At 45.2% G+C, this 14287-nt stretch overlaps 1 protein-coding gene across 4 annotated transcripts in view; it reads right to left on the bottom strand.

The window, feature by feature from the left end:
• SPTBN1 (spectrin beta, non-erythrocytic 1) overlaps positions 1-14287 on the bottom strand; it is a 180130-nt gene that overhangs the window by 31771 nt on the left and 134072 nt on the right. For all 4 annotated transcript variants that reach the window (XM_036224202.1, XM_036224203.1, XM_036224204.1 and 1 more), the window contains 9 exons: positions 13500-13617; positions 12299-12457; positions 11306-11608; positions 9515-9668; positions 7943-8813; positions 7707-7844; positions 6136-6892; positions 5086-5288; positions 410-500 (listed from right to left, as the gene is read on the bottom strand). In XM_036224202.1, coding sequence (XP_036080095.1) covers positions 410-500; positions 5086-5288; positions 6136-6892; positions 7707-7844; positions 7943-8813; positions 9515-9668; positions 11306-11608; positions 12299-12457; positions 13500-13617 — 2794 coding nt within the window. The remainder of the gene's footprint in view (positions 1-409; positions 501-5085; positions 5289-6135; positions 6893-7706; positions 7845-7942; positions 8814-9514; positions 9669-11305; positions 11609-12298; positions 12458-13499; positions 13618-14287) is intronic.

Genomic DNA, 14287 nt, shown 5'->3' with positions numbered 1-14287 from the left:
ACCTGGTATAACTTTCTTAAACATTGGAAATGTTCTAAGTCTGCACTGTCCAATATGGCAGCCACTAATAACAGCTGGCTACTGAGCACTTAAAATATAGCTAAGTAAGACGGAAGAACTACACTTGCAATTTTATTTCATTTTAATTAATTTAAAATGAAATAGCCACATGTAGCCAGTGTATATCTATTGTAATGGACAGCACAGTTTCAGATCATAATAATCTAGTTACTCTAAGTGGTAACTTGTAGGCCAGAGAACTGACAAGGTACTGTACTGCCTCACCTGAAAATTACATGTGATATGAATTTGTAACCTCAATTAACTTTATAATTCCAGGGGCTCTTCTGCCAAATGCTGGCTGGCTCTTGCTAGAAACCAGGAAGGGAGAGGTTAAAGGGAGACATACCTCCTGACAATCCTGCAGGAATTTCTGAAGATCCCTGTTGTCCTTCAATCTCATCAGAAGCTCACTGGCTGCCTCACGATTCTTCCTATGTCTGTTATAATGATAACAAGAATAATTTTTTAAACAGAAAGTAGAGAATCTTGAAACACAGATTTCACAACTCAGTCTCTATCCTGGGTTTGTGTATGTGCTGAAAACAGTTTGCTTACACTTTTAAATTATGTCAAGGTGACAAGATAAATAAGAGAGTTTAGCATCTTCCAAATGAGTAAGCTATGGTACAAAAGAGAGCAAAACACCTGTCCAGGCCACATGACAGGGTGAGGATGCAGTCAAATGAGCCATTCGGTCCTTCCTGATCTGGTGCTGGGGGTGGGGGCTTGCAAGCTCGTATACAAGTCCCCATGTTAGGCACCATGGTAGAACTGGAAACTTATCTTCAAGAAACTCATTGAGTGACAAGACATGTACATGACCAAGAAAATATAGATAAATCAGGTAACTGGCTTTAAATTAACATTTCCTAATAAGCAGATTCTCATCTTGAGAAAAACTCACCAAAAACAACAAACCGGGAATGAAAATTTTTTAGATCTGAGAGATTATCTACCTACCTAATCCCATTCTTCATTAATAGATAAGGGTACCTGAGGTTTAAAGAAGTTAAAGCACAACACTTTAAACTGCACCAGGAGAGCTATCGCACTCTGAGAATCACACAATATTGCCATAATACAGTTCCCTTGACATCCCCTGACATAACCTACACCAGCCGGACTAAGGGTAACAAGAGAGGTAATTGGAAGAGTGTCAATGGGGAAGGCTCTTGAGTTTTTCATTCTAATTCTCAAAGCAATTTCTTGCTCACAGGCCAGACAAGGCCTCTCATCTGACCTCGCCCGTCTCCACGGCAGGGATGAAAAAGCACACAAACTCGGATTCTCCACAGCGATGAGAAAGAGCTGGGCCGTGAACACCTGCTGTGGACTGACTTTTAAAGAACCCTCTTTGGGAGCAAGAAAGATCTTACAGCAACGCCAAGTGCCCTCAGTGAGCGCTGGCACAAGAAGTGACGGCATTGCAGCTGTCACCCACCTGAGGAAGCAGAGGAAAACGCCCTCTGCTCCTATAGGCACCAGTGACTACTGAACGACAGGAGTGACATGAATGGAAACAGTACTGTCGGGTACATGCTAAATACAGATAATGACTCAGTTTTTTTTTTTAGTTGAAAGGGGTTCCATAACTTCTGAAAAGAGAATCTTAATATGCTTATACCATTAAGCAAAATGCAAAGATAGAAAAATACTTCTTACATAATGCTAAATAAAAGCAATTTATGTATAATTCAATGATATAAAACTCTAAGGAACAGATTAGAAAGAAAAACTAAAATGGCACATGCTAGGGATGAAGTTAAAAAGGTAGGAGCCCTCCTCCAAATTTTAAACATTCTATTGCTTTTATAACAATAATAAAGGCCAACCTCCTTTATCTCATTACTATCCTCAGAGACCAAAAATTAAAAAAAAAAAAATAATAATAATATTGTTGGGAAAATCTGGGTTAAAGAATTAGTTATCTAAAAATGTGAGTGGGGAAGAAATATCAAGAGAAGTTCTCCTAGTGCCGTACCCTCAAATTCCAGTCACTACTGATAGGAACTTTTGACAATAAAGCAAATCTTCTGGAGGGAGGTAATGTGAGTTGCAGTCAGTGACAAAATGCAAGAGTCCTGCCATTAGCCAAAGGCCTTGCATAAAAGATCCCATTCCTTTCCACAGCGTCCCATGTAAGCACTATGTTAACAAGGAAGACTCACAGATACTGGCAGTTACAAATGTGGAAATAACGTAAATAAAAACTTTGGCCACTGAGAAGAAACACTAAAGGAGAAATATAACCAGACAGAATCTTGAATGTGTTTCTTAGCTAATCAAGCCTCACATGTGCCCAACAGACATTGGGTAATCTTTCTCTCGTAGTGGGGCCATGAAGAAGGGAAAAGCCAAATGGTGTCTTAGGGCCCCACGTCCAAATGACGCAGATCTATGGGGAGGGCATAATGATGGCCCCTTTGAGTGATGCCTTCTGTGGAGCGAAAAACAGCTGTGCAGGCAGCAGAGACTACTGCTGACTCAGAAAACCCTCAAGTGAAGTGAGTGTGCCTTAACTGTTTACTAGTGGCGACCGAAATCATTTATGGGAAGTGAAACTCAGGAGAGACTTTCAAAGCTGAAACGTGGATTTAATTAAAGGGAAAGACCTTCTGTAAAACTTGGCTGTAGTTTCCCCACAGTCCTAAGAGTGCTCTTTGTTTGAGGCAAGGTTAAATCTCTTCTCTCACCTCCTATCCCTATCACAAGACTCAAAAGCTCCCTGATCACGGGGCAGGTGCTAGATTTAACTCTGGTTCTTACGAAAAGTAAAGAACTACAGGTACCTGAGTGAAATGGACTGGTAATTTTTAAGCTTTGTTTCTTGTGTGAGATAAGGTCTGGCTTTATGAAGCTAGATACTGTTCCTTGCTCTCCCAGGATTTCCTGGTGGCTGGAATTTTCCTTTGAGCCAGGAAGCTCAGCCAGGGACAGGCGTGGACGGCAGGCTCCTTTCCACCCAGTCACAAACACTTTAAAGGCCCCTTGCCCCCCACCCATATCTGTTAAGAGTCAGTATCTTTGTTCTGGTACTTTTTCATTTCAACAACTGTGCCGTAATTAACAAGATTTCTGGAACATAAGCAGCACATTGTAATGATTTTGCATCTATGAGAATAGCTTCACAAGAGCATCAGAATGTTTCTGGACCAGGGATTATTTCTGAAGCTTCGAATATTTACTTAGCTTGTGCCCTATAACACCTGGAACTCACAGAACTGTATATTTTTACAACAGAAAAGTATTCTTCGGGGTCAGTTTCAGATCTTGAGGCCTCTAGAGACATTAAAGTGAAACCAGAATTCAGTTAACACCAGCCAGGGCTTTTCTATGGGAAGACCCCTCCTCTTCTATCTTTCGCATGCTTATGGAGCGACAGTACAGGATCCGCTTTTTTTTTTTTTTTTAAATCAGAAATCCAAAGGAGGTTCTGTAACCCCAGGAGCCCAGGCTTTCAGTCAAGGACAAAAGGAAGGTTAAGCCACAACAGAGGGCTGCTGAAATGTTCTCCCACATCCAGGAGTCTCCAGTCTTTAAACATCACCTGTTTTCAGCAACCCCTTGCAGCTGTAGCACCAGGGGATGTATAAATACACAGAGGAAGCACGTGTCCCCAACGGCCAAGCCCACCTTCAGGACACCAGCTGTGTGCATCTAATACAGAGGAACATGGGGCATCACGTTTACAAAACAATGAGAAATCTAGCATCAGGATTAAAAGGAAATTCTTTTTTCTCTAGGTCAAGAATGCCTTGCCCAATTCTTGTTTCTCACACTCATTTAAGAATCTGGTGAAGAGATTTTTTTTTCATTTTTTTTTAAGCTGTTTTGAAAGCAACAGATAAAATTATAATTAACCTACGTTCCACCCTATCCACAGTACCTACCACCCTTAGAACATACGGTTTAGGCCCTGAAGCAGTGCAAAAGAGAAACTGGAGAGACAAAAGCCAGGAGCTCAATCTTTATGTGGAAAGGGTAATTCCTTTTTCCACCCTGTAACATAAAAAGTTAATCTGGGCCAGGGTCCCGGGGTCCTAGGAGATCCTCTCGGATATATGGTAAGCAAGGAAATGGTCTCAGCAAGTAGTTTATTCCTGTGCATTGCATTTGGGAGCCAGAGGTGAAGCCTTGAGGAAGAGCTTCTTTCTCGATGACATCAGGTTCACAGTAAGCCCTAAATCCAGCCCAAGCTGGAACCAGAGAAGATCATTTGGCACAGAGGCTAGTGACTGACCCATATGGGCCAGACCAGGGTGAAAGTGGCTGGTTGAGAACTGGCCCACGCTGGTGCATTCAAACCTTGATCTGCCCTGACCTCCCACTTTAGTAATAACAAGGACAGGGTGAGAATTAGGGGTGAAGACCAAACAGAGTGCGCTGGCCTTCAATTCAGTCAGGGAGTAAAACCTTTTAGAAATGCAAATAAATAAATAAAAATAAAACAAAAGCATCCAATCTTATGAGATGCCTTGGCAAAAGAGGAAAAGGGCCTTTTCCTTCATCATAAAAAAGATCTTATTACAGCATGATCCAAGCCAATTTTCTAAGAAAGGCCTGATAATGTTCCTTTGTGGCTCTGTCAGGTAGTGAGGACAAGCAAACCTCACCCTCCCTCCCCACTCCCTTCTGAGAGGCTTCAGAGGAGCCCTGTGTGGGAGAGGGTGAAAGTGGCCGTGGCTGGGGAAAGGTTCTGCCTCTCGGGATCCCATTGGGTGACATAATTCTGTCAACACTGAAAAGGCATTTACTCAGCATTACTGCTCTCAAGTCCATGGTTAAGGATAAGTGTGGCCTCTCAGGCTGTCTTCTTTTGTGGACACTGTGCATGTCTTACAATGAGAACTATGATGTCAGGCAGTCATCTGCTGCTCACTGATTTCCTCCAGTAGGCAAATTAAATTTTGCTAGATGCCCATTGAGGAATTTATACCCAGAGTCCCAAGGACTTTTGGCCAGTGATGCAGATGCTTGAGTCCCAAGGTGCAAGACTTCCTTAGGAACCTCTGAACACTGTACCTGTCATCAATCGAGTCCACCTTCTCCTGGATGCGATCAGAGTTGATGTTCCCGTCGCTCACCAGCCTCCGGCCAGTCTCCACGACAGCATTGATCTTCTCCTCATTGGCGTCCATGGTGGTCATGAAGTCCTCCTGTTTTTTAATAGCTGCTTCAGCTCCTTCCAAGGTGGTGGGCATTTCGGTATGGGCCAAAACATATTCCTTAGTTAAAAAGAGGAAAAAAAAAAAAAAAACCCAGCAGAATAAGACATAATAAAACGGGCCTGATTTTCAGCATAACAAAAGCATTCTTTCCTGTGTACTACATGCATTTACACATGCAATATACTTCATCATACCTGCTTCATCACTCATTATGCTTAGAGAAAACAATCTACTGAATCTAACAAAGAGTTGGGAGGACTGAAAAACCCAGTGGGACACCGTAAGTGACTACATTTCCCTAAGCGGTTAAATGCTCTAATTTTTTTCCCAGAGTGAGGAAAGTCAGCAAAGCTTTGTGCATCAGCCATAAGGGTCCACTCACATGTCCATGAAGTCAAGAGCAACATACCCTTCAAACTCTCTTTTAAGAGAAATTAACAGCCCTGATGTTGCCAACCAGTCTCAGCTGTCTTCCTTTTTCTAATCGCTGCCTTGTGTCATTGGGTAAAGTCCCTGACTCCTCTAGAACAAGACAGCTATTTAGTCCCCCCGCCCCCTAAAGTCCTCACTGTACCTTTAAAATTGGAGTAATAACTCACGGTTTGTGGCCAATTTAATGAGATACTACTAGGACATACTATGAACATAAAGGGTCCTTGGCAGTAGCTGAAAGAGAACCATGCTTTGCAAGACAGGACAGCTCCCATGTAAACCTGCAATTCCTGTCCTCTGCATCATGATGGGTTTCAATGCCATGGGAGCCAGGAAAGAACCAAACTCTCTAAACCATCGTTCTACTTCCACTCAGTTGTGGGTTAAACCAACAGCCCCGGCACAAAACGTTTCAAAAGGCAACCAGGACCTGCTCCCAGAAGAAAGCAGCAAAGGTAACAACGAAGGTTACCTGGTTGTTAAGAAAGGCCTCAGCTTGCTTCGTGTCCCGGAGGAACTGCTGGTACGCGTGTGACTGGGAGAGGAGATTTTGTCTGTTCTCCCACATTTTGTGGAGCTCATTCCAGCCAGTGTCCAAGGCCTGCAGCCGCTGCCGCAGGAACATGTACTGGGCGTCGGTCTGTCCCTGGGTGACCATCTCACCCATGTCTCTCATCTTCTGGTAATCCTCCTCATAGTTGTCGATCTCGTTTTTGATGTTCTCGTGCTGCGTGAGAAGCTTCTCTGCCTCAGTCAGCGTGTTGGGCATGTCTTCCGACGCGATGGCCGTCTGGGTCCTGGAGAGCCAGGACTGAAAGTCGTCCAAGTCTCGCAGGAACTGCTGCAGCTTGCTGGCCTCGCCCAGGGAGGCCTCGCGGTTTTTCAGGGTGGTCTTCATCTCCTCCCACACGTCACTGATCTCGGCCAGCCGAGACAGGATGGCCTGAGCCTGGTCCGGGTGCTCCGACTCCAGCTTCTCTGCCTCTTTCTGGAGGTCGCTCAGCTTCGCCTCGATGGCCACCAGGTCCCGCTCCATGCCGGTCAGCTTGCGCTGCAGGGCCATGACGCCGGCCAGGTCGTTGCCCAGGTCCTGGGTGGATTCGATAACCTTGGTCTTTTCCCGGATCCAGGATTTGGTTTCATTGCACTCGAGGTGGTAGTTCTGTATGCTCAGGGCAGAGAGAAGAGCATCCTTTTTCCTGTCCACCAGTTCTCTGAACTGACTCCACCTGGCGGGGAAGGGGCGGCCGAGAGAGCAGTGTGAAAATGAGGCCGACAGCTCATGGCTGGATAATGAAATAGCGACTGTCGAAGCTGCAATTTTTTTTCACCCCAGTTTTGCTTTGACTACATGTTTTTTGGAAAATCATCGCATTCAGTAAATGGACATCAAATATTACTGAAACAGCTCAGGGATGCAATGAAATCTGGAAAAGGCCTGACATGAGGGACTTGCTAAAGAGCTCCAATATGAGCTGTGACAACACTTCTGTCCCCAAGAGTCAATTCATTCATGTCTGCTACACACATCTTACTCTCTGAGCTGCACCTAATGAATATTTTCCAATCCCAATACCTGACAGTAACCTTCAGAACTGGGGCCACCTTGTCACCATAGCCTATTCAAATGTGGTTTACTCAACAGAAAGATTGGACGAGGACAAAGGTCTACCTTGATGATCAGGACTTTCAACTGGCCAATTATGTCTCAAATATGTCTGAATTCTGATCCAGAAATAATCTTCACAGGGACAGCACAGGAGCCACACTGATGTGTGATATCTCACAAAGGCCCTAACTTCTGATGAGGGGAGGAGCAGGTGCTGGGGATGCCCTGAATGACACTGCCTCAAAACAACTGTTGCAAAATTTGGATATGCTGAAAGGCAGGCAGATGCCAGTGCCATGACATCAACGCCACAATGCCAGTGACCCCATGCACGAAATTCCTGACAGCAAGGCTCAGCAAGGCTCAGCGGGTGACCTCATCCCCCCTGGCCCTGCCCATGGGAGCACACAGTGCTGGGCCTCACTCACGCTCACCTCGTGTTGAGTTTGTCCTGTTGGGCTTTGATTTCCTTCTCACTCGGGTGGCCGCTGTGCATCAGCTGTCGTGCAATCTGGTTCACCACCGCGACCCGGGAAGCCTGGTTGTTCATTTCTGGTTCTAAGCTCTCAAACCTGAAAAAGCAATTCAGCAGGGTAGTCCCCTCTTGGTCACTGCTGGTAATGAGGGGCCCGCTGGTGCCCCCGACACCCAGCAGCAATCCCCCACTCACCTGTGCTGGATGACCTCCAAGTCCTCCAGCTTCTCTGGGATCTGCATGTTGTTGAGCCACTGCTCCTTCTCGTCGATCCAGAGCTCACAGGCATCAGCCTCACTGAGCATCTTGTACAGGGCCAGGGTGTCCTGCAGCGCCTGCTTCCTCAGCCGTGTCAGCTCTGCCACCTCCTTATACCGCTCCTCGATGCCCGACAGCCTGCCCCTGACATCTGGAGACTCCGCGTGCTCCCGCGGGAGGGCGCTGGCCTGCTCGTGCAACGTGTCGATGGTGGGCCTGTAGTTGGCGATCTCCTCTGCCACATCCTTGTGTTTCTTGACCAGAGACTGGGTGGAGTACTCGTCGTGGCCCACGTCGTTGCTGGACACAATCTTGAGGATGTCCAGCATCCAAGCGTCGATGTCGTCGGCATCCGCCTGGAACTGGTGCAGCAGCGAGGCCTCCTCCAGACGCTTCTTCCGAATGGCCGAGAGCTGCTCCAGGTTGGCCCACTGCTCCCGGATGTAAATGATCCGCTCTCGAATCTTCTCTGACCCGAAGTGCTCCTCCGCGATCATGTCTTCACCTTCTTTGATGGCCTGCTCAAAGTGGCCGCTGCGGCCGCTCATCTCATCTTCAAACGCCCGGTGCTTGCTGAGCAGGCGCATGACGCTGGTCAGGTCTTTCCCGTAGTCATCAGAGGACAGGATCTTCTCCTTCTCCCGTATCCAGCCTTCCTCTTCTGCCATCTCCCAGAAGAACTTCCAGAGGCGACGGGACTCTTCCAGGCGGGCCCGGCGCTCAGCTGCCAGCTGGCAAAGCTCTTGATAACAGAACTCCATGTGGGCCACGCGGTCTCGGATCACCTGGGGGTCGCAGGGCTTGTAACCTGTTTAACAGCAAGTAAGGAATGTGGGTGTGTGACAGAGTTTAGCAAAGGTTCCTGATCATTTGCAGGCAGTGAGCTACACCCCATTCTCTTACTACTAGGTTACCAGTTTAATTCTAAGTGCAAGGCCATCTTATGAGGCAACAGAGCACACTGTAAGATCTTGACTGTAAGAGAAGAGAAGGGAAAATGATAAGAGTTGTTTTTTGCTCTAAGTGTTATTATTCTGGATCACTTATAAACCAAAAAAGCACATAAATTTTAAGAAAAAAGGCAGCTGAATTTGTTTCTAAAATATAAGAAATAAAACCCAATCCTTTCAAACATCCTTGAAACAAAGATATGTGCAACCAGGTGTGCAAGCCAGGAGATGCCTGAGCAGACACACCAGGTTGTTGGCATGCATCGGGTACGGTCCGACAAAGACTCATTGCCAAACGCCAAGCCACTCAAAAACAAACATCACTTGAGTATTTAAGGAAAAGACATGTCCATTTCAGAAAAGCAAGACAGAGTTCAAGTGTCTGGAAGGGCACCCCACTGTATCTCATGTACCCACAGCATGGCAACACACAAACCCACTGGGAACCTACAATAACTCAGTAACTTCAAAAGCCCCATTGCCACACATAACTTAGCTATTTCTGTAAAGATGAATCACTGGTAACTAGGAGGCAATGTCTGGAAGGGCCCATGCCTACCTTCCCCATCCGTTGCAAACTTTTGGGCGGAGGCATTGACACCTCTCACCCGCTCTGCCTGGATGCCAATGTCCGCTTCCACCAGGGCGTGCTTCTGTAACAGGTCTTCCACGCCGAGCAAGTGCTTGCCATAGTCTTGAGACAGTAATAGCACCTGTGCACAAGAGGCAACAGAAAGGCATCTATGAATACAGCCTTGACCTTAGCATCTTATAATCTTTAGAAAAGCTGAGCATCAGCAACCAAGCTGCACCCTCCCTCTGGCCAGCCATCTCCCCATATCTCGAGGGGAAGACGACAAGCAAACCAGAGCAAAGCAAACCAAACCTAAAGGCCTGCATCAGGAGAGACATATCGAACTAACGATCATCTACCTTGGAATAAGCAAGTCAAATAAACACTAAAAAATACAGAATAGAAAAAACAAGGGCAAGGAACCAGTATGAAATGCCAACTGGGGTGGAGAAGAAACTCCAAGAAGAAACTCTGCAACAACTACTCAAGAAGATAAGATAAAGATGATAGAGCTGTTTCACTTCAAAGTTCAGAGGAATTTCTCAGAAGCTGCTGACCCCTGACACCTTTAACCAAATAAGGAGAATGGGCCTGAGAAGCTTCTTTGTTTTAAGTCGGAACCCACTAACATTTTCTTTTGTTTCTTTCATTAGCCCACTCTGTGGGCCTCATCAAACACCCTTTCCAGAAATTTCTGCATCCCACTTAATGCTGAGGAAGTCTCTGGCCCAATCTGAATTATAATGTACCATCATGATTTATAAAATGAAAGGCACCTCTTGGCTAAGTTTTATTAACATTTCAATTTAATGGGTCAAGACAGATCACACTTTAGAACATCATAAATCTGGGACAGTTAAGAGGGAAAACTGATGGTATCAGGTGACCGTGCCTTCTGCCAGGAACAGTTCAAGAGGTAAGCAAAAGACGAGGGCTTACATCTCGAGAAGGAAACCCCTGGCACCAGTGTGCTGACATAACGGAAGCTTCATGGTATGACCTGAAACTGCCCTGTTCTGTCTCAGCTACGAAGTGAAACGTCTTCCAGCTGGGCAACTGCTTGACATGGATGAGCTTCCCATGGCCTGCGTGAGAAGATGTGAACAGGCACAGGGCTCTAGCAGAATGGCTGGCCTCTTCCTGGGTCGGAGGAAAGCTTGGAACTCTGCTCAGGACTGTCAGTAACGGAAGGGGAAGCACAAACCAGCACCGACATCTACTTCCGACCAGCCCCGTCCTACGATCCATGCACATTATCGTGTCCAGCCCCAACATAACTGGGTGGGGCAGGCAGTATGATCTCCACTCAACGATGAAGAAAGGAGGCTCGAAAATGGCAGGCAGCCCTGGTACTCACAATTTGAACTCGGGCTGACTGGTTCCCAAGATGCACTCTGTCCACACTGCCTACCACTCTCCCACCTGCCCCAGCCACCTCCCCAGGCTAGAGCCACTCACACATAGATCAACTCGAAGGAATTAAAAACATGGAAAACCCCAACTGATCGATACCCTACCATGGAATACATCTACATCAGATCTAAATCACAGCAGCAGACCTCAAGCTGTAGAACTGATCTTCACTGCAACTTTTTCAGACTTCACATATCTCAACTTTACTCGTGAGCTAACAATCCTCCCGTGGGTACCGTGGCCCTCCTCTGGCTTTGCAGAGCGGGCAGTTAAGACGAGGGGCATGATGTTTGTTGGGGTATTGGTAGGTGGGAAAATCGGAGGCCTCACTGGATCAGGTCTGGCCCTGCAGTCAAGTTTTACCTTCATTTCGTCCATCCAGTCCATAATGTAGAGCATTTCCTGGAATATCTTCTGCAGCCCTAGGTTCATCTCGAGACGCTGTCTCCGGGCCCTGAGCAGTTCCAGCAGGTATTCCCAGAGACGGATGACATTATCTTTCCTCGCTGTGATGCGCTTGATGTCATGGTAATTCTCCGCCTCGAGTTCCCTGGCCACGGCCACGACAGCCTGCACGCGTTCCTCGTACGCGGCAATGTCTGTCTCAATGGCCTCGTGCTTTTTCGTGGCAGCCTCTACTGCAGGAAGGTCAAAACCAAAGTTGTCCTACAGAGAAACAGAATGAAGAGAAACAACAACAACAAAAATGCATCCAATTGGAACAAAGAAACAGAACACAGGTGGACTTCTCAGCATGCCTTCATGTCTGGTGGTCCTAAAGACAAATTTCATCCCATGAGCAACTGACCCCCACTCTGTCTTCCCTAGGACCCTTAAAACTCTATGCTTAAGCCCAGATCCCCCTCTGCAGAACAAGTCTGTAACTGCTCACTTTACAGCGGGGTCCAACTCATATCTAGCACCTGACTTACAAGACTGAAGCGGATGACAGTTTATGTTAATCCAAGTACAAAAGAAAGCCGTTTTTATTTATTTCATGGCCAGTCTAACTGCCTCGAAGAATTAGTTGGTCAAAGATTGAGGGTAAGAGGGAATTTTTAAAAATTAAATAAATGTGAATGGTTCACACACACTCACTGGCTCTAAACAAAACTCTGCTCACTGGCTCTAAACAAAACTGCCTGAGCTGCTTCCAAATCTATGAAAAGTTAGATAAACAGAAGAGAAAGTATATTAGAAATTATAAACATCCTCTTCATGGGAAGTGGGCATGATGACTTGACAGTTACTTCAGAATACGGGATGTTGATAAGTAGCTGTCCTGCAGCCTTTGGGTATGCCTACATTTCTAGATTACCCTGGGAGCAGTTTCTTGAATAATTTCTAGAGCACAACCTGAGACACCAGACGCTGGTTTTCGCTCAGCCAAGTCTCTCTCATAGCTGCCTTGCGGTCGAATCTGCGGGCGAGCTGTTCCAGTTTCTCCTGTCTTATGAGCTCGTTCCTCAGGGCCAGTTCTCTCTCGTGTTCTGCTTTTTCCAGTCTTTCCCAGGCCTACAGAAGTGAAAAAGAACAGTTTCCTGCAATGTTCAGGGAACTTTCCTTGGCTATAGTCAACAGCTAGTACTTCTCAAAAAGACCTTAAAAAGGAACTTACAAAGGAAGTCTCATTCTCACCTTCACTGACTCTTAAGCCCTCAGGAAAAAATAAGTTTTCTCTCAGTTTAGCCTCTTGGGAATGATCTCCCCTACCTAAATCAAAGGTCCTGTGTTGTACTTGGAAAACAAAACAGGGTAGATACGGAGCAATATAACTAAATTATAAATTTCTACTTTGAGAGGAAACAAAGTAATTAATTATCTTCAATAGCTCTGATCATATAAAAAAGATAAATGATTTTTCTCAGGAAGAATTATTTATCTTTCATTCACCCCGCCTTGAACCACTTGTTTTTACTTCACATTTTTTTCCCCCAAAATCCTTACTGCTTTTTCCCCTCAACTCTTACTGATTGTCCACATTAAGTTTATGTCTACAAAATAAATCTTACTCCATGTAAAAAAAAAAACTCCTCTTAAAAGAATCTTAATAGGTACAACTGACCACAGTTTTAGATTTTTTTCAAATTTCTACTTGGAAATAATGCCCACTGTGAAATCTATAACTGCTGACATAATACACAATAATGGAAATTCTCTGACAGCTTCACTGATGGAAGGAGGCAAAATTCCAAGCCTCAACTTCTAGAGATTACGAACACAGGAAATAAGACAGGAAATAAGGTTTTGCGTTCTCCCTTCTGCAATTTAAAGATGTTTGAGTCAATTGCCTCAGACAGATGAGAGTAACAAGATAAACAGGCAGAACCCCGGCTGTTTGATAAAATCTAACATTCCCCTCAAACCTACAACAGACCGGTTGGCCTCAAGTATTCACTTGACTCTCTGCAATACCTGGGCAACAGCTGCCTCTTATCAATTCAGTGGGAATGGACCCTTTCTGTCTCCTGCCTCCCAGCAGTCAAGACCCATGACAGAACCTGAGGCCTACGGGAGGCCTCCCGGGCCGAAGCAAGACCAGACGGATCAGTTTTACCTTGTTGATATCAGAGATGAGCTTCCCTTCCCGGGGCATGTAGACTTTCTGATTGTTGGCTCTCATCTTGCTCTGAATAGTGAAAAGCAGCACTTCCAAGTTCCCCTTCTCAGTAAATCTAAGAAGCACAGGAAAAAAAAAAAAAAAAAACCCGGCCATAAATATTATTTATTGTATTTTATTCCTTCAAGGGGAAATATTAATTTGCTTCTGGCAAGGGGAAAAAACACATTTTGCAGCCACACAATTTTAAAAGCCATTTATCTTTGGTCTGATTTATGTGAATGCATGTTAGAGAAACCACAGTGGGTTAGTTTTTGGGTTTTACAGACCTCAAAATGTGCCCAACTGTGGAATTTTTTTGTGGTTGGTTGTTTGTTGTTACTCAGATTTATACTTGGGGGCACACAATACCACTCTTTTATTAGTCACCCCATTCAAGGTTTAGACCATAAGTCTTGGGTGATGAACTTACTTCATTCAGAGAGCAAAGCTGAATGTACTCAGTAAAATTATTTCAAATGACTACCTAATTTAACTTTCAGTGGATTTCAGAGACCTCAGCAAGGAATTCACAACTGAGTGGAGTTTCAGAAAAAAAGAACAATTTTTGAACTATAATGAGATATGGTCCACAATCCTTATTCCACAATTATGAACTTTAAAAAGATGTGAAAAATCAAGCTTTTGGGGGCAGCAAAACCTGATCTGAACTGATATAAACTATTTATCATCTGTTTCTCCCTAACACTGAATATTGACACATTTTGCTACAGTACATCAAGTGG

Source organism: Rousettus aegyptiacus, unplaced genomic scaffold, assembly GCF_014176215.1.
Source record: "Rousettus aegyptiacus isolate mRouAeg1 unplaced genomic scaffold, mRouAeg1.p scaffold_m13_p_7, whole genome shotgun sequence".
Taxonomy (NCBI): Eukaryota; Metazoa; Chordata; class Mammalia; order Chiroptera; family Pteropodidae; genus Rousettus; species Rousettus aegyptiacus.
This window is presented reverse-complemented; position numbering and strand designations above follow the sequence as displayed.